At 46.2% G+C, this 19,052-nt stretch overlaps 1 protein-coding gene across 1 annotated transcript; it reads left to right on the forward strand.

The window, feature by feature from the left end:
• Window positions 1–466: 466 nt before the first annotated feature.
• LOC123805524 (T-cell ecto-ADP-ribosyltransferase 2-like) lies at window positions 467–5,244 on the forward strand. Its single transcript, XM_045818156.1, has 4 exons — window positions 467–528; window positions 1,444–1,524; window positions 1,958–2,666; window positions 4,876–5,244. Exons 2-4 carry the CDS (start codon window positions 1,462–1,464, stop codon window positions 4,950–4,952), a joined length of 849 nt encoding a protein of 282 aa, XP_045674112.1. The 5' UTR covers window positions 467–528; window positions 1,444–1,461; the 3' UTR covers window positions 4,953–5,244.
• Window positions 5,245–19,052: the final 13,808 nt, after the last annotated feature.

Consider the following 19,052-nt stretch of genomic DNA (forward strand, 5'->3'; position numbering starts at 1 on the left):
CACTGTCCTAAAAATCCTCTGTGTCCTGCCTATTCATCTGTCATCCCACAACTCCTACCTCTAACAAACACTGATCTCTTTACTGTCCTCATAGTTTTTCTTTTCCAGAATATCATACAGCATGGACACTCTTCACATTGGCTTCTTTCATCAGTCAATGGCTTTTAAACTTCCTCCACGTCTTTCATGACTCAATAGCTCTTTTCTTTTCTTTCTTTTAGTGCTGAATAATATATTTCATTGCCTGGATGTATTCCTTCATTTACCTATTGAAGGACATCTTTGTTGTTATATCTATTATAAATGAATTATAAATAATGTTATGTCAATTATAAATAAAGGTGCTGTAAACATCCATGCACAGGTTTTTGTGGGGGAAGTTTAAAAACTACCCTCCATTTTTTTCAAATCTGATCTGAAACTGAAAGTACATCCCTCCCCAAAATAAAAAGGCCAGAGCACTGTCTCTTAGGCACTTTTGTCAGAGACGGACCAGGACGGAATCACAAAGGATCTGCAGGAAATCAGGTACTTGATAACTCAGTTCTGATCTCTGAAGGCGAAGGGTCTCTGAATGCATGGACCAGGAAGGGCTCTGAGAAGAGGCTGGTGTTCAGATGGGACTGGGAGAGGATTTGAAGTCTGGGGTGATCACTGTAGTGGGGGTTATGTCGAGCCAAAGCCTCAAAGTCATTTCGGTGTCAGAAATATTCCAGGTAGGGAAGTGCGGTCAGACATGGCAAAAAGGAAAACATATTGAGGGACAGAAATGCCATCTCTTCATCCTTCTTAAATTTAAGAACTTAATCTTAGATTGTGCCTTTATAACTCAGGATCCGGAGGCAGTACCATTGGTGCCTGTGCCTCACAAGGTCCCTGTGGAAGAGGGCGCTCTCCCTTCCTGTGGTTCGTCAAGCCTAGGTCTTCAGGCCACCTCCCCACTCCAACTTCTACATCTTCTTCCAAACAAGAAACCCCGAAAGCTCCTGGGCATTGTAGCTCTCCCTGGTCATAGTGAAAATTGACAGCATTGAGAGGTGTTCAGAAGGATTGACTTCAGTTTGAGATCCAGGTTAACAAAACTTTGAGAAGAACTTTTCTGGAAAACAACAACAACAAAGGCATTTGTGAAAGGACTCATTGTATTTCTCTAAGGGGGAGTAAAATGTCAGGGGCTGTGAAGGATTTGCCAAAATGTGATTTGTTTTTCTCACTGGCCGTTTGAGTGTCCTGTACCTCTGCCTCTGACCTGTATTAGTCATTTCCTTAGCAGCTCCCTGCTGAAGGCCAGCAGTCAGCATGTAGGGTCCAGACAGAAATCCTGGGTGGCTGTGCAGAAAGCAGTGTAATAGGAGCCTGCACCTCTGGGTTTGAAGTTACCAGCACACACGCAGTGAGACTGATGTTCACACCTCACATTCATTATCTTATATTTGTTTGCAGTTACTTTTGAACTTGGAGATGGCCTCTCTTCTAGCCACAGCAGTTCGGTTTTTAATCTTAAACCAGTGGTTGACACAATGGGTAATGTATATCACTTTCCCACCCACATCCTGTTAATCTTAGTTTCCCCTCACATTTTTGAAACTGTAGAGTTCCCACACTTGAGTCTGAGACTGAAGCCGGTTAGAAGACAATATAGGTGAAAAGATTTTTTTAAGTATCAGGAAACAAAACAGAGTTACAAAGCCTAGTTTTCTCATAGTATACAGTAGTATACTGTATACTATAGTATACAGTAGTATACTATGTTTTTAAACCTAGTATATGTTTAAAAACCTAGTTTTTACACTGCTCATAGTATAATAAGACTGTCTTCATGTGTGTATCATATATGAGTCCTGTGACAGGAACATGTCAAATGTTCCTTCACGCTGAGCAGGAAGTCCATAGTGTGGGCTCTGGGAAGCATCCAGGACATGTGAATGGGTCAAGGGACACTCTCTCTTCTTTGCAGGTGATGGCTGGCCTGTCAGGGCGAAGTAATTCTTGTAAACTAGACATGGCTTACAATGCATTTGATGATCAGTATAAGGGGTGTACTGAACTAATGGATAAAAAAGCACCCCAGCTGTTAGAAAAAGAACTGGAAGTGAATAAAGAATTTAAAGAAGAGTGGGAAGGTGCATGGAGCAGATGGAAGGAAATAAAGTTGAATGCAGACCCTTTAAAAAAACTCAGTGATTTCGAGGGAACAGCTCTAGTGGCCTATACTGGGAAAATTGCAACAGACTTTAACAAAGCTGTGAGAGAATTCCGTCAATACCCCCAAAACTTTCAGTTTAAAGCGTTCCACTATTATTTGACAAGAGCTCTTCAGCTTCTGAGGCCAAATGAGTGCCGTACAGTTTATAGAGGTATTACGATAACGTGTCAATACAGTGAAGGAAAAGTACGTTTTGGCCAATTTGCCTCATCATCTACAGATATAAATGTAGCTAAAAGGTACATTAAAAATGGGAAAGGGACATTGTTCACAATCCAGACCTGCTTGGGTGTGCCTATTAAAGCCTTTGCTTTCAAGCCAAGTGAAAATGAAGTGCTAATTCCAGGCTACGAGGTGTTTGAGCGAGTCTCTGTAAATAAAATAAATGAAACGTATGAGGAAATTTCACTTGAAAACCCCCAGAAATTTGCAAGCAACTACAATTGCATCTACAGCTCAGGTGAGTCTGGGACTCTCTTCCAGGTGGGAGTGGTGGGGCCTTTGTGAAATAGAAGAGGGGGCGCTCTGGTACCAGAAGCCACAGGGCAGAGAACAATGGGGCCTTCAATCAATTGCTGAAGAGCATTAGGTTCCCAAAACCATAGGGCTGATATCCTGGAACAAAGAGAAGCTCAGGTAGTTTCTAGTCCAGCCATGCTCTCAAATTCCCTGCTGTGCAAAAACGTCAGAAGGAACAGGTGGGCACCAGACAAAATGAATTAAGGAAGCTACTGATATGTCCAGAGCTATAGGAGCGGATTAGGGGAGCTGGGAGACCTGGTCCAGGAAGAACAGTGTGGCCATTGCAGGAATCCTGCCAGGAGGTGAGGGCACCTGAACTGGGCAGGTCACCATGGTGATCAAGGAAGGTCAGGGGACTGTGTTTCTCTATGAGGTGTTTGTTCTAGGAGAAAGAGAGGGAAAGCAGAGTGCGATGGGACTGTAGCTAGAAAATCAGATGGTGGACCTTGAGGTTTTCAGTGTGGGTAGTTTATAGGATCTGAAATAGTTGAAGGGCATTTCCACTGAAGCCATTGGCTAGATTGCAGAGCAGGTGAATAGTGTTGGGGCTGAGGAGATCAAAGAGCTGAAAGGCTTTGCACAAACAGGTCCCATTAGACACATGCACAGGGATGATGCCTAGACTGATGAAGGCTAGAGATGGTAAAAGCAGAGAACACACACCTCAGTGAAGGCATATCAGTAATGGCTGGAAATAGCAATGGAGAAAGGCTATGACCTGTCCAGCCCTGTGGTGGGTGAGAAAGTGCCATCAGGAGCTGCCTCCACATTACTCACCTTTCCCAAGGTGTCCTGGCTCTCAGGTTTCTGTGCATTTACACCTATCATTCCTTCAGGCCTGAGGCTCTGTCTGTGTGCCCTATTTCATTCAGTCTAAGACACTATCAATTTAGTAAAGTAATTATCTTTCAAGACCCAGCTGAATATTACTTCTAATCATAAGCCTTCTTTGATACTTCCAGGCAAAATTAGATGTTATACTAGCTTCATGCCACCAGTTTTGGGTCAGACGACCTCAGTGGTTATTCAGGCTCACCTACCACTAGTTCTGAGAATTTGGAAAATTTACCTGAGTAATCTGTGTCTCAATTGCCTCATTTGTAAAATAAGCATACAAATAACATTATTTCAGTATTATGTCTGTGAGAATTTCAAAAGTTCTTTTTTTATTGCCTGGCACATAGACATTGCTGAGCAAATACCATCTTTTTTCTCCCATAGAGTATCTGGTATAAGACATACCCTCACCCTCTCTATGATAATAATTTGTCTAAACTCTGGTGATCTCTTTAATGCCAGACACTTTGTCTTCCTGTGCCCCCTGCACCCAGACCCTGTCATTAATGCCTGGCTTGAATCAGGGCTCTCACATTTGTAGCTGAAGTTAAGTTTTGTTGAGATGCCAGGGCCCAGCCAGAAGTGGATCTGAGTGGCAGAGGAACTGAGTGTCCAGCCAGCTTCAACCAAATTAGTCTTTATGCTCTGAAAGGGTGCTGGAAACAAGAGAAATGCTTGGGGCAGAAATAGGGCCACAGCCAGTGATTCTCGGGGGACTCTGAGCTTTTACATGCAGAAATTTTGAATCTGGATCAAGCCTAGTAAAAACAGGGTAGCGAGGTGAACAATGCAGCAGAGGAAAGCTGCCGCCCCCCACCTTAGGCAGGCTGAGCTGAGAACCCCAAGGGAGGAACGAGATGCCACCCAGAGAGACGACTGCAGTTAACACTGGCTGGTGGAGAACAGAGTATATGTGTTGCTGCAAAGATGAATGCCTGTGAGGTCCAGACCCAGAAACATAGTCCTAGGTGGACAACGAGCACAGTGGCCAGGGAGCTGAGGCCCCAGGTGGAGAAGCCTGTCTTACTGAGGCACCTGTAGCTGGGAGCACAGGTGCATGGGGAGTGTTGATGGAAGGGGCTCAGGAGGCCATAGGCCTGGGAGCTCAGTTCACTCAAGATGACCTTAAAATCAGAGACCCAACAGGATGTGTCCTCACAGTTCACTCTCTCTCTGTAAGGCAAAGGAGTCTAATTGCTGGCCATGTACAAGGAACCCCTAGAGCCCACCCTCTTGGTGTTTTGTCCCTAGGTAAAGCTTGAAATGTTTTAAAAGGAAGGAAACCTTTCCTTCTTTTCCTTCCTCTGCAGGAATGAAAGAAAGTCCAGCATTCAGTCTGCTGCTGCTCAGTCTCCTAGGCCTGCTGCTCCTCCCTGCCGAGCTGTAACTCTCCCCTGCCTGGGGCCTGGTTCTGCATGGGGCACCGGAGAGGGAGGGATGCTGGATGGGGTATGGCTTACACCAGTGCTCATGTCCCCCAAGACGCCTAACAGATCTACTGGGTCTGACCACGAAATGGTGCTTTCTGACCTAAATTTACTACTTGAGATAAGTCCCTGTTTTCTTGATACTTTGCTGTGTTTAAAAAGCAAAGCTTTTATTCATTATAAGCAGTGACGGTCTTTAAAATGCAATTTCATTGTGATGGATGTTATAATCTAAAGAAATAAACCATTTATAATCACACCATGCTCTTCTGTGACTAGATATTTCTACAGGTTGCATTATTTGCCCAAGAAATTCCCCCAAGGACTTAGGTGTGATGTTGACACTTTCACTGTGGAGATAGTCCATGTCTTATACTGCTCACAAATGTCCTCATGGCCCCCTGACTGGCTGAGCCAGAAATACTAGGGCCGTGTTAGATAGAGAAATCCTTCTCCCTACACCACCCCACTAAGCTCTGTTAATTCACTTTAATAATAGCTTCCTCTTGACTGGGGAAGTATTTATGAATTTGACCAAAAGGCATAAACTATAAAGAAACAATTTTTGACACAGTAATAACAGTATAGCTCTAATGTATTGGATGCTTACTGTTGTCAATGCAAGAAACATCCAAACTTGTAAGAATTTTATGAGTTTATTTGAGCCAAACTGATGACAGTGTCGGGAAGCAAAGTCTCCAGCAACTGAGAAAATGCTCTGGAAAGTGGTGGTTTTACCACTTACTTTATACATCAGAATCAGAGGGGAAATCGTAAGGGGTCACAACCAAATCCACTGATGGTAGATTAGGGAGGTGGGAGAAAGCAAAGTGGGAAAACCTCTGGGACTGGATGCAAAGTAAAAGGAATACACACATACTTCTATTCCATAGGCAGGTATGGGACAGTTAACAGTTCACACCTGACATGATACTGTAACACTGAGGGGTCTGTGGTCTCTGCTCTGGTGCTGTGGTTGTGCCCTGAGGGGTCCAGAAAAAGAAGAAACTGCTGTGCGATTCCACAGTTATGTTATCAGGTATGCTACTGTAGGTACAAAAAGACAACAGACAGGTTCAGGTAAGGTGAAGATTGAGCTTTGTTAGGGGAAAAATACCACCCTCTCACTTGACTACCTGCTTTGACCTGTTTTAGTTAGAAAGTTTTAAATTCAGACCATCCTACGTGGTCACTTTAGGTCTCTGAGCTTGTAAGGCTGCCACACAGGCCTCCCCTGAGCTTGTCAGGGTTAGTATCCTGTCCATACTGTGTATCAGGCACTCATTATTCTAAGCATTTCACATGTTTAGTCATTTAGTCCTCATATTATCCTTAGGAGGTACGTTCTATTATTTTCCAATTTTACAGTTAAGGCACTAAAATTATGTAATTCACTGTCAAGGAAAAACAGAAGAAGCAAGAATGCTCTGGCTGATGTGGCTCAGTGGACTGAGTACCAGCCTGTGAACCAAAGGGTTGCCAGTTCGATTCCCATTCAGGGCATTTGTCTGGGTTGCCAGCCAGGTCCCCAGTAGGGAGCGCATGAGAGACAACCACACACTGGGGTAAAAAAAAAAAGGAAGAAGCAAGGGAAGGGAATATACCACAGGGAAGGGGGTGGTGAAGTGCTGGCAGTAAAACTATTACAGAACAGACCCGGGGTGGGGTGGGGCTGAATGATATAGAAGACCCCCCTTTTTCTCTGGGGGTTCCTCCCCCATACTAGGTTTGCTTTGCCGGCTGCCAAAGGAAAGACATCTCTCAATACCAGAGACTGGTGAAAAGGAAAGGGGTTATTATTTAAAAGTTATACAGACTACAGTTCTTTAGGATACCCAGAAACGCACACAGTCCTTCCTTCTCCCTCTGCCTGGTCTGGGGTACCGTATCTCAGGAAAGAAGTAGAAGTCCGTGATTCAGGCTCCCAGCACCATCCACGTGGCAAAAAGGGAGCACTTCCAAAGCCATGTGGTCCTCAAAAAGATGCGTGGTCTCAAAGAGACCCCAAATGGCTGCCACGCCTGGGTTTAAATCCCAGCACCAATCTTCCTCTGCAGCCTCATTTCTGGCACCTCCCACAATTGGCCATAGCTCTTTCAGCATTCCAGGCAGGTGTGGCCCTGTGGTGTGGGGCCAATTATCTCCCAGCTCTTTTGCACCCCATTACAAATCCCTATTTGGGGTTCCCCTCTTGGCTACACCCTGTTACAAAAACTCACACTCCTGATAGGGTAGAGCCCATAGTTCTGCACATAATTGGCTACAACAAATCCTAACTAATTTGCCAGTTAAAATCTGGCATACAGGTGTTACTTGGGGGACCTGGATTAGGGGACTCCCCCCACCCCAGTTCTTGTCTCACTCGCAAGAGGTGAATGCAGGCAAGAGGCAACACGTATAGTAGAAACAAGATAGCAAGATAATTTCAGAAATATACTTGAGCCCTGGCTGGTGTGGCTCAGTGGATTGAGTGCTGGCCTGCCAACCAAAGGGCCGCTGGTTTGGTTCTCAGTTGGGGCACATGCTTGGGTTGTGGGCCAGGTCCCCAGTCGGGGGCGTGCAAGAGGCAACCACACATTGATGTTTCACTTTCTTTCACTCTCCCTTCCCACCTCTCTAAAAATAATTTTTTTTTTAAAAAAGGGAAAACAAGAAATATACTTGAACACTAAGTTGCAAGTGGGCACCCAGCTAGTCTGAGTGCCCCAACTATTGAGATTTTAGGGGTTTATGCTTGTAGCCAGCTTCTAGGTTTTGCCCTCCTCCACCCCTCTCCAGACCTTGGGGTTTATATACAGTTTCAAAGGCTTTGTTTCTCAGATAGTGGAAAGCATACTTACAGAATTTCAAGGGCTCCCTCCTCCTGAGCTATCATGGATTCACTTGTGATCTTTCAGAACACCTGGCCATCTTGTTATTGGACAGGGGCCAGTCCCTGAGTGGGTCTGCCTAGAGCCAGTTGTAGTGTGTGGGCTCCTGACTACGTATAGGGAAGATTTCACAACACGAGTCCAGGTGACTAGGAGGATACATTTATTAAAACTGGGGACAATGAAACAAGGAAAGTCCTAGCAGAGAAGAAGCAGCAAGAGAGCCTAGGCTGGGCCGCCTTAGCTCACTGGGAAGTCAGAGAAAAGGGGACCTTGTGAAAGGTCAGAGGATTAGCCTGGGACAAGTTTCCAGCTGCACATTGCCTTGGAGTTTGGGAGACGCCTGCCTGTGGGGAAAGAAGTGAGAGAAGAAGAAGGGAAAGGGAATGACGCGGTCTGCTCCCCAGAGGGAGATCGAGCATGTCTTGCACTGTGTCCTTTTTCTTGAGGCTTTTATCTCTCTCTTGCAGGTGGGAACCTCAGGGGAGGTCTCAGGGGAGGGTTTAGTAGAATATTCATCAGTGATCCAGATGTTCCCTTTCAGGGTCATAGTCTTATAACAGAAACCCTGGGTTTTTTTGCCCACTGCCCCCGAAAAACGTGACTCCCAATGCCAGAATCTTCTGAGGAGGATAGGAACTATTTATTCAAAGATATACAGGTTCAGAAAAATGGCAAAATTCTTTTTTAAGTCCCAAATCCCTTAAAATTAAAAACCTCTAAACACACACAGTTCTGCCTCCCCTTGCCAAACTAGGCAGTCAGAAGTACCGCCTCTCAGGGAAGAGATAGAAGTCTGCAGCTCAGTGAGGCAGATTCCCATTAGGTTTCTTCCACTTGTCTGTGCTTGGATAGGCTCCTGCTCTTAACCCCAAACCACATGGCCCCTTCTCATGGTAGGCTGGTGGGGGGCCTTCTGCCTCTTTTCAAACCATGTGGCCAAGACCGCTCCCCAGCCACAAGGTCAAAAGAGCCTTCTTCTCAATCGCATGGTTAAGATACACAGGTAGCTCAGAACATGGTTGCCCCACGCTTGAGTTTAAATCCTCGCCCAACTCCACCTCCATAACCCCATTTCCGACCCCTCCCACAAAGGGTTACACCTGCCAGTACTCTGGTCTCTTCTGCCTTTCTCAGCTGCCATTCTTAGTTTGGGCAAGCTTGGCCCTGTGATGTAGGGGAACCAGCTTCCTGCTCTCACTGGAGGCACTGTAGCCAGGGGACTGCCTCCTGGAAGCATCACAGATTGGACATGGGTGGATCTCCCTGGCTCTGAGTGTTAGCATTACTTAAACACTGGCCAAGTTCTTTAGATATGCAAAGTAACCCTCAATGGCCCTGCTTGGCTTCCCCTTCCCCTGCCAGGGTAGTGGGGGTTTGAGGGCTTCTCAGGTTGCACCCCAGGTTCTGGACCTCATTCCACACCTGTTACAGTCTCCACTGATTGGTCAGTGGCAGGGCAGGGGGTCTCTGGTCATTGTAGTTGGTTCTGGCGTTGCCCATCTGGTTTTGCTGCTTTTCTAGACCTGGAGCTGGAACACAACTAAGTCCTAGAAGCTGTCTCCAGGGAGGAAAGGCCAGAGTAGAAGATGTTACCCTGGGAGTGAGGCCCTTGTCTTCCAAGTTTTGCTCCCCGCCTCCCGCCCCCGCCAGGCACTTGCTGCATTCCACCCTGGTGACTGTTTGCACCTAGTTGTAAATTGCTTGGCCATTGTGTTCAACTACCTGCCTCAGTTTCCCTATTACCCTTGCCAAGACATTTTCTTACCTTCTCACTATTCTGTCTCAATCATACTGGACCAGGCTCAGGACTACTGAATTAATGAGTGAGACATGTCTCCCTCCTGCTTTCTGCCTTGGTTTGCCATCTATCATGCTTAACATAGGGGTCAATAAAGTTCATGATTGTCGATCAACTTCAGCAGGAAAGAACCACTTTTATAACTGGAAAAGCCAGCATTTGTGCTGCCTGTCACCTACCAGATCCAATAAGCAGAGACAGGGATCGAATCTTTATGTGTGCTTTATCCAGAAGGTCGAGCATCTGAGAAGATGGTAGGTTTGTACCTTAACAGCCCATCTTAAATTCCATTTTAAACTGACCCTTTTTATAAGGAGAAGAAAAGCGTAGGTGAGGGGCCTGGAATCCAGGGAAAAGTTAATCAGATAAAAGCTGCAGCATTCTTTCATTTGTGTCCCGGGCAGTGGTCTTTATCTGTGTCTTGGGCAGTGGTCTCTATCTGTGCCCTAGGTGGTGGTGTCTGCCTGTGTGTTGGGCAGTGGGCATCTCACCCAGGAGCACCATGGCTCAGACACCATGTTGAATTGCTAGCAGTCCTCCTTGCAGTCCTCCTGAGGCACAAAGGTGGAAGTGCTTGTGATCTCCTGGAGTGAGGGTAGGTCATACATTCTGTTCCTGAAACAATAGCTTTTCACATGCACTGATTGCAAAACTTATTACTATTACTTGAAACCTAAATTTTCCCAACATTTGAATCCCCCATCACATTGATGAGCCCTGACTGATGTGGCTCAGTAGGCTGGGCAGGGCAGGACACATGTGTGGGTTGCAGGTTTGGTCCCCAATGGGGGTGTGTTTAAAAGGCAACTAACTGACTGATGTTTCTCTCCCTCTCTTCCCGTCTCTCTAAAATAAATAAATAAAATCTTTTAAAAAAATACCTAGAGGGAGAGACATATCAATGTGTGGTTGCCTCTCACACGCCCCCCCACCTCCGCCACTGGGAACCTGGCCCACAACCAGGCATGTGCCCTGACTGTGAATCAAACTGGTGACCCTTTGGTTTACAGCTTATGCTCCATCCACTAAGCTACATACCAGGGCAAAATATTTTTTTTTAAAGAACCAACTTGATGAAAATAAAACATTCCTTTTTATGACTTTATATGAGACCTTTTGTCTATAAAACTCCTCGTTAATAAAGGCATATTGTTGCAATACATCTGGGGAATAAATGCAGCAGAAGTCCATCTGACAGAGTATGAACACAGGCGAGATTAGAAGAGTGTAACTTGCCCTGCCTGGTGTGGCTCAGTGGATTGAATGCCAACCTGTGAACCAAAGGGTCACCAGTTTGATTCCCAGTCAGGGCACATGCCTGTGTTGTGGGCCAGGTCCCCAGTAGGGGGCTCTTGAGAGGCAACCACACATTGATGCCTCTCTTCCTCTCTGTCTCCCTCCCTTTCCCTCTCTCTAAAAATACATAAATAAAATCCTTAAAAAAGAAGAAGAAGAAGAAGAGTGCAACTTCCTGTTTTTCTCTTCCTCCCCCAATTCCAAATCACAAACAGCAGCTGATTTCAAAGCCTGATCTGCTCCACCAAGCCCCCTGACCTTCCATTTTGCTGTTTGGGTCAGGCACTTTGGACCCTTCCCTGACCTTTCTCCCAGCATGTCATGCACATTAGATCCCCTTAGAGGGAGAACGAACAAGGGAGCCAGACAATAGCCCTTAAGCACTAAGCCCCTAAGGACAGTGAGGTTCTGACTTGCATCAAATACATCTAGCCTTTGGGTGTGTTTTAGCTTTGGGCCCATAAAAGCAGCAAAACCAGACAAGCAATGCCATGGCTGACATCAAGACCAGCTATATTGACGAATGACTCCCTGCTCTGGTGCCCACAATCAGTGGAGCCAGGACCCTGAAAGGACACACTTGGAAAGCTGGTGCATATTCTGTGGGGGTTCTCCCCTGGGACCGCCCCTAAAATCTCCACCCTTAAAAGCCCTTATGATGGAGGACCTAGTGCATACTCTCTCTCTGTCCCCCAGGAGTGTGGCCCTGCTGTTCCTCTCCTTTCCCCTTCCCCTCCCCTTCCACTGTTTTCTTCCCCCACACCCTAAACTCGAATGGCCAGCTGGCAGCTTGTCCCAGGCCAACCCCTTGAACATGTCCCCAAGGGCCCTGTTTATCTGACTTTCTAGTGAGTTAAAGCAGCCCAGCCAAGGCTCTCCTGTCGCTTCTTCCGTGCTAAGCCCTTCCTTGTTTTACTGTCTCCAGCTTTAATAAATGTACCCTCCTAGTTACTTGAACGGGTGTTATGAAATCTTCCCTACAAGTGGTCAAGAGCCCACACACCACAGGTGGCCCTGGGCAGACCCGCTCAGACCCAAGCCCCCTGTCCAGTAACAGCTTTATTTCCCTCATGTATTTTGAGGGCAATTCCATGCCAACGATGCCATTCTGGTGAAAGTGAGAAAATTTGCACATATTTGTACATCCCTTCAAAACCAAAATGTCCATTTACATGTCATCATGAGTGTAAAACATTAGGTAAAATAACCAATCAAAATCACAGACTTTTCAGAGGTTAAGATGTTCCATCACAAGATACATCAACAACTTCCAAAGCCCAGATGTTTTGCAAAACTTTTAAGAAATCACATTCGCAACAATGATGTATGTGTACTTTTTACTTCCATAGTTCTTTTAAACTTTTTATTATAAAGAGTGTTCAGAATCCTTACACCACCAACCACCATCAACTTTTGGTCATGCTTTTACTATCTCCATCCATTACAAATGGGTGAGGCAGCAATCAACTGAAAAACTGATTACATGGTGATCAGGAAAAGCACTACTTGTCTCAGAAAACATAAAGTCTAGATAGACAGTCCAGGATGGTGGAGAACTGAAGGATGTCTTCAAAAATAAGCCCTTTCTTGTACTTTGTTCTTTCATTTTTAGAATATGACTGCAATATGGCTGCTAAGTCTCCAGAAATCACATCATTGTTCCAGGAAGAAAGAATGAGGTAGGGCAAAAAGGACCTGAGGATATGCCAACTGCCTCAGGTTTTCTTAGGAAACATTTCCCAGTAAGTAAAAGCAACTTTTACTGACATAACTTGGCTTGGACAGGACACATGGTCTCCACTTGCTGCAAGGAAGCGTGGATGGTGAGCAATTTTAGTGGAAAACATAGCCACTCTGAAATAAATCAGGGTCGTCTTATTCAGGAAGAGGGGTCTGGTGCCCCTTTGCCAATGATCTTCTCTCCCCTTCCAATTCATTCCCTTCCCTTGACACTCAGGACATTCTATTATTTAACAATATTTATTTAATGCTCACTCCCTGGCAGCACCAAGGACAGGTCCTGGGGCTCTGAACAGAAATAAAAAGTAATGTTTGCTCCTGCAGAAATCCTAGCCTAATCTCGAGCAGGGAGCCAATACACAGTATCGAAACTTGTAAACTGCACAGTCACAAAACCACATTATTTAAAGATATAGAAAAAAACTCTCAAAAATATAAAACTAGAGATAATTCAAAGTGCTTGCCTCGGGAGACCTGCCAGGAATGGGGAAGCGTAGAGCAGGGTTTTGTGGATACTATTGTGGGCACTTTGTACTTCTTGGCTTTAAAAAAAAATGTGCTTCTATAACTTTGATAAAATATAAAAAGCAACTCTGAAAAATCACACCATAGTAAGCATCTTTGTGCATACAGAATGGCTGCCATTTTTGGTTATGTTTTCATGATACATTCTTAGAATTTCTGTGTTAAAGATTGCAGATACAGCCCTGGCTGGTGCAGCTCAGTGGATTGAGCTTGGACTGCAAACCAAAGGGTCACCGGTTCGATTCCCAATCAGGGCACATGCCTGGGAAGCAGGCCAGGTCCCCAGTGGGGGTCACATGAGAGTCAACCACACATTGACATTTCGCTCCCTCTCTTTCTCCCTCCCTTCCCTTCTCTCTAAAAAGAAATGAAGTCTTTAAAAAAAAAAAAGATTGCAGATACAAATTTGTTTCCAAAAATGTGCAGGGTTGCCAAAGAGTTTAGAGGAGTGACATAGGTCAATTAGCAGTACATTGCAGGCACTCAGTATACATTAGTTAGAAACAAATGAATCACCCTAGATTTTGTCCCAATTCCCACCCTTTCCCATGTGCTGACTCAGGAAGAGTAGCTCTCTGTGGGCCTTGTGCTGATACAAACTGTCCTGTGGCAAGCAAGTCCAGTGCCAGCGTCTCAGGTTGTTGCCGGGGTGTATTTGGGATAGATCCCTAGAATGAGTAAACCCCAGTCATTTTACGAGATATTGCCCCGACTCCTCCACAGGGGTAGCTCCATTTCCCACTTCCCCTAGGAATGTGTGAACGTGTCTTTTTCTCACAGCCTCACCAAGAGACATTGTTGTCCAAATATGGGGTGTGTATTCATCTGATGGATGAGAAATGGTCGCTCAGTGTAGTTTGAATTTGCATTTCCAACTGATACTTGGCATTTCCTTCTGCCGCTGCCCAATCTAAATTCCCCTTGCTCTTCACCAGCACTTCAGTTGGTCTAGCTGCTTGCCAGGGGGATGATCCAGACCTTTGTGCCTGAGCGGCCTGGACCCTTGGCGGCTTGGCCTTTGTCAGGCCAAAAATGCCCCAGTGGGTCCTGCTCTGTTATTAATGACACAGGAGCACCAAGATGCATCCCAGGGGACCTCCTGAGTCCGACATTCTCCTTCTCACCACAAAGTATCAGCTACCATGCCTTGTCATGAAATTCAGGGCTGATTATACTCTCCCACCACCATAAATCCATGTTACCACCTGAACCACGGGTATCAGGATCCAGAAGTGACCAGGTGGTGGTTGCTGCTTCAGGTGATGTAGAACTGTCCCGTGTCTCTTGGTGCAAGAACTCTTCCCTTCCTGGGAACCAGAACTCCTTTTCAACAGACTCAAGTTGTCGGAACACAAAGCAAAACTTCTGCAAGTGGGTCACTGTAAGCGATGGTAAAAGGGGCCTCTCCTCCTCCCACTTTGGCCCCTGGGCCCCTGTACTCCAAGTGATGGAGACAGAGCACCTCAAAACAGCTACTGGTTCACATGTATTGCACACCCTCCAGGACGGCACCCAGGTACCTCCAGGTGACATACCCTACAGGCCGACCACAGGATCCCGTGAAAGAATCACTCCAGGCTCCAGTTTGGAAAGGGTCTGATGTAATCAACTTGCTCGATCCTCTCAAGGCAGGAAGTCACACCAGGGACTCAGTGGGTGGCAAGTTGGATAATGGGCTGTGGCAGTAGCTGGACCAGCCTCGGTGAGCAGGACCCCATGCTGTTGGGCCTGTGCACAGTGTCCATCCCCGCCACCACGGCACCCCATTCATGGGTCCACTGCGCCAGCCTTTGAGGGGGAAGGACAGAAGCCGGCTGATACCCACCAGAGAAGCCATCCTGTCCACCTGGCTGTCGAGTGTGTCCTCTGAGCAGGATGCTTCCTCATGGGCACTGAGGTAAGACAAACATCTTCTCACTCGGTGCTCACCCCTGGTAGGCCCACCCACATGCCTCTTCCCTCACCTTCTGATGGCACTTTTTTCAAGCCCCTGACCAGCCAGCCAGTGATTCATCACTGCTCAGAAATGCATACTCTACCTCAGGCCACTTCTCACTCCACAAAATGCTGACAACTGAAATCAATGCTTAGAGCTCTGTCCATGAGGAGGAATTTTTACTACCCTGTCTTTCAGGGCCACCCCTGCCTGAGGCTATCATGTAGCAAAAGTTCCTATTTGGCTCACACCAACATGTAGGCGAGTCTTTCCATCCAAGAACCAGAGCTGGACATTTTCTCCCTCCATTACCTGGGCACGGAGGAGCCCCTATGAGCCCTAAGTGTGAGCTGCAGGAAAGGCACCAGTGCAACAGATCATGTGACATGGGGCTCTGAGCTACTCACTAGTGTAACTTATTTCTGTCTTCTAGACCTCCCAGGCCTGAGTGTGCCCTTCCCCTCGTACAACTGAAATACATTCCTAGTGTGCCTGCCTGACCTTATTAGACTTGATGGGTCTAACAATATCCAGCTCAATATGGATATATATATATCCACAGCTCATGATAAGAAACACCTATCTCATTATCACTTGGTGTCTGTCCTCTGGTCAGTCTCTATAGGGCCTGGTAGTCCCTCGGGACCTGTGTTGTGAATGCAGAGTTCTATGATGCAGAAGGCATGGCCGAACTAGAGGGTCTGGGCCATGTATCCCCTACTGGCGCTCATTAGAGACTCTGCTCAGCATCTGTATCTCCACGGATGTCTCTTACACTACAGGAGCAGGACAGATCAGCTGTACTGCAACCTGGTCCTAATGTAGAGCTGTCTCTTCCTCTGGGCCTCATTAGAAATTGTTAGGCTTCTGACTCCCTGACAAAATGGATTGGGACAGTATTCTCAAAGTGACATATTTAACCTCCAAAACTGAAAGGACCCATCAAACATGTATAGTTACTTTTCAATAAGGAGTATAAAGAACCATAATTTGTTCTTTACTTCAGAAGGGATGTCCCAGCAAGCCTCAGACCTAGATCCCCTGAAGCCTTCACCTAAGGAGCAGGCTCTTGATCTTTGTAGAGTTCATGTCCTATCCTCTGGTACTGATATGTCTTAGTCAGAATTCCAGGTCAACACTATATTCCTCTTTACTAGGCTAAATTTGCATGATGTCATCAATACAGTGAACCAGAGTGATGTTCTGCAGACAGTCAAGGTGACTGGGGTCTTTGTAGACTAAATTGTGAAAGACAGCAGAACAGTTATCAGAGTCTTAGGGCTAAATTGTGAATGAATAGTACTCTTTCCATATACGTGTAAACTGCTTCTGGTTCTCCTTACTAATGGGGATTGGAAAGAACACACTGACAGAGTTAAAGTGGAGTGCCAGAGGCTGTCATGATCTATCCCAACAAAGATACTACATCCAGCAGATGAGCTGCATTGAGGCTGCCACTTGGACCACGTGATAACTACATGGTCCAAAGTGATCCAAACAGTTCATTCAGACAATAATATAAGAAAACTAAGTGAGGGATATAATGAGAGCCATCAGCCTTGTTGTATCCTCTAAGTCTTCAAGGGAGACAGTAATTTCTGAGCCCAAACAAACAACCGTCAGTGATTCAGGAGCTGAACAGTGGCTCTAGTTTCAAGCTATTTGATTTTGGGCATGGTTGTCATGTAGCAAAAGCTGCACCAGATTCCCAGGGTGGGAAAGGAGAAGAGAACTCTGAACAGGGCATGTGGATTTGGAAATCATACGATGGCAACTGAAGTCAAAGGAATCAATGAGACTGTCCTGGAAAATCACGTAGAATAAGTACAGCACCAGGCCCCTGGAGTCTCCATTACCACACTCAGTCCAATGATTCTACCTCAGAAAATGGCACTGCCACCCACCCAGGCACCACATCACGCCCTGAGACCTGAGCCTTTGGCAGCACACATCACGCCCTTCACCTCTCCTTCTGGCAGCCTAGATGCCAGCAAAGGGGGACTTCTGGATGTTCTCAAACATGCTACACTCTCATCTTCTCACCATGCCATTGCCTGTGCCTTTTCCTCTGTCCGCAATGCTCTTTCCCACCCCTTCTTCATCTATTGAACTGCCATTTCAACTTCACATGGCACTGCTTCTGGGGAGCCTTCCCTGACCACCCCTAACCAGATGGTAGACTTTCCTCCTCCCATATGTCTCTGTGCACAGTTCATGGCACATATCATTGAGATGACTGTTTTATCTCTGTCAGCCCTTCACGGCCTTCCCATGACTGTGTGGCCCTGGTGCAGCCTTTATGTGCCTTTTTGTCTGTAGGCATGTGTGCTTGCATGTGGTCAAGAGATAAGGATCTCTCCCTGGGAACAAATAACTCTGAGCAGGGTCCAGCTTGGGATGGGGAGGTTTCAGATGGCCAGTTGGAATAACAGGTCTGAATAATTTTTTTCTTTTTCTTCAATAGAATGCATAGCAATCACTGTTGATGGGCAAATGCAACACTCATTCTCAAATCATTTTTCCACCGTGGCAGGCAGCTCAGTTGGCTAGAGCATTGTCTCGCTATGCCAAGTTTGCAGGTTCATTCTCTGCTCAGGGCACATACAAGAAGCAACCAAAGAACACATAAATAAAAGGAACAACAAACCAACCTTTCTCACTCTCCATCTCCCTTCCTCTCTCTCCTGCTCTAAAATCAATGAAAATATTTTTAAACCATTTTCCCTTTGTCCCCTTAAGTACAAAAGCTCTGTTCTAAATAACCCTTTAGAAAAACTGAGGAGTTGTTTTCTCAGGCTTCCTTGTGTTTAGTGTGGCAAACAAGGTGAGGCGGAGTCTGCTACAGGTTTCCAGGAGAGCTTTTGCTTTTCTGATCAAAAAGACATTGGGCAGGCCTTACCCCTTTCTCCCATCTTCCTGCTTGAAAAACAATGTGAAGCCTGAAACTTTATCAGCTGGCTTGTCCCTGAGGCAACAGGCCAGTGCAATAGTGGGACTGAGCAGAGAGCCACCAAGACACTGAGCCTCTGATGGCACCTGAGAAGCACAGCCCCAGGTGTGGGCTGAGTGCCTCCTGACCTCTCCTTACCTGAGACTAATGACGTGATCTGGCTGCTTGAGACTCTACGTGTCAGGTGTTCTGTCACAGAGCAGAAAGCAGCCCTGACTGGCGCTGACCACTCAGAGCAGCAGGAACTGGCTGCCAGAAGATGTCCCTGAGTTGAGGTGGTGCTAAGACCAGCATTAGAAATAAACCCATCATTTTAGGAGTAGATAGGTGTTTTTTAAATTTTTATTTATTTATTTTGGGAGAGATGGGAAGAGAGAGATAAAGAGGAAGGACCTGGCTGGCATAGCTCAGTGGACTGAGCGCGGGCTGCAAACCAAAGCGTCGCAGGTTCAATTCCCGGTGTGGGCACATGCCTGGATTGCAGGCCACGGCCCCCAGCAACCGCACATTGATGTTTCTCTCTCTCTCTCTTTCTCTCTCCTTTCCCTGTCTAAAAATAAATAAATAAAATCTTTTTTTTTTTGAAAGAAGGGAAACATCAATGTGGGAGGTAAACATGGATTAGAGCCTCTTGCATGTCCCCAGTTAGGGACCTGCAACCCAGGCAAGTGCCTTGACTCGGGATAGAACCAGTGACCTTTTGATTCAAAGGCCAGCACTTAGTACATCAAGCCACACCAGCCAGGGCAGTATTTGTTTGTTTGTGTGTATGGTTTTTTTTTTTATCATTTCAGCTCTTGGTGCCATGGGAGGAACTAGAAAACAGAAATGTAGACTCTGTTCTTAAAGCATTTACAGTAAAGATCGAATGAAATGCCACGCTGCAGTGTGTGGTGGAGAGCTGCATTTCATGCAGCTCAGAGGAGAGGAGGCCCCCCAAGG

Source organism: Phyllostomus hastatus, unplaced genomic scaffold, assembly GCF_019186645.2.
Source record: "Phyllostomus hastatus isolate PE091 unplaced genomic scaffold, TTU_PhHast_1.1 phas_scaffold_317, whole genome shotgun sequence".
In the NCBI taxonomy this organism is placed as follows: Eukaryota; Metazoa; Chordata; class Mammalia; order Chiroptera; family Phyllostomidae; genus Phyllostomus; species Phyllostomus hastatus.

Excerpts from the sequence above, each read along its gene's own strand:
- LOC123805524 (XM_045818156.1), top strand. The coding sequence starts at position 1,462 with ATGGCCTCTCTTCTAGCCACAGCAGTTCGGTTTTTAATCTTAAACCAG. Across the intron at positions 1,525-1,957 it reads ACCAGTGGTTGACACAATGG|GTGATGGCTGGCCTGTCAGG; the intron begins GTAATGTATATC and ends TCTTCTTTGCAG. Across the intron at positions 2,667-4,875 it reads CAATTGCATCTACAGCTCAG|GAATGAAAGAAAGTCCAGCA; the intron begins GTGAGTCTGGGA and ends CTTCCTCTGCAG.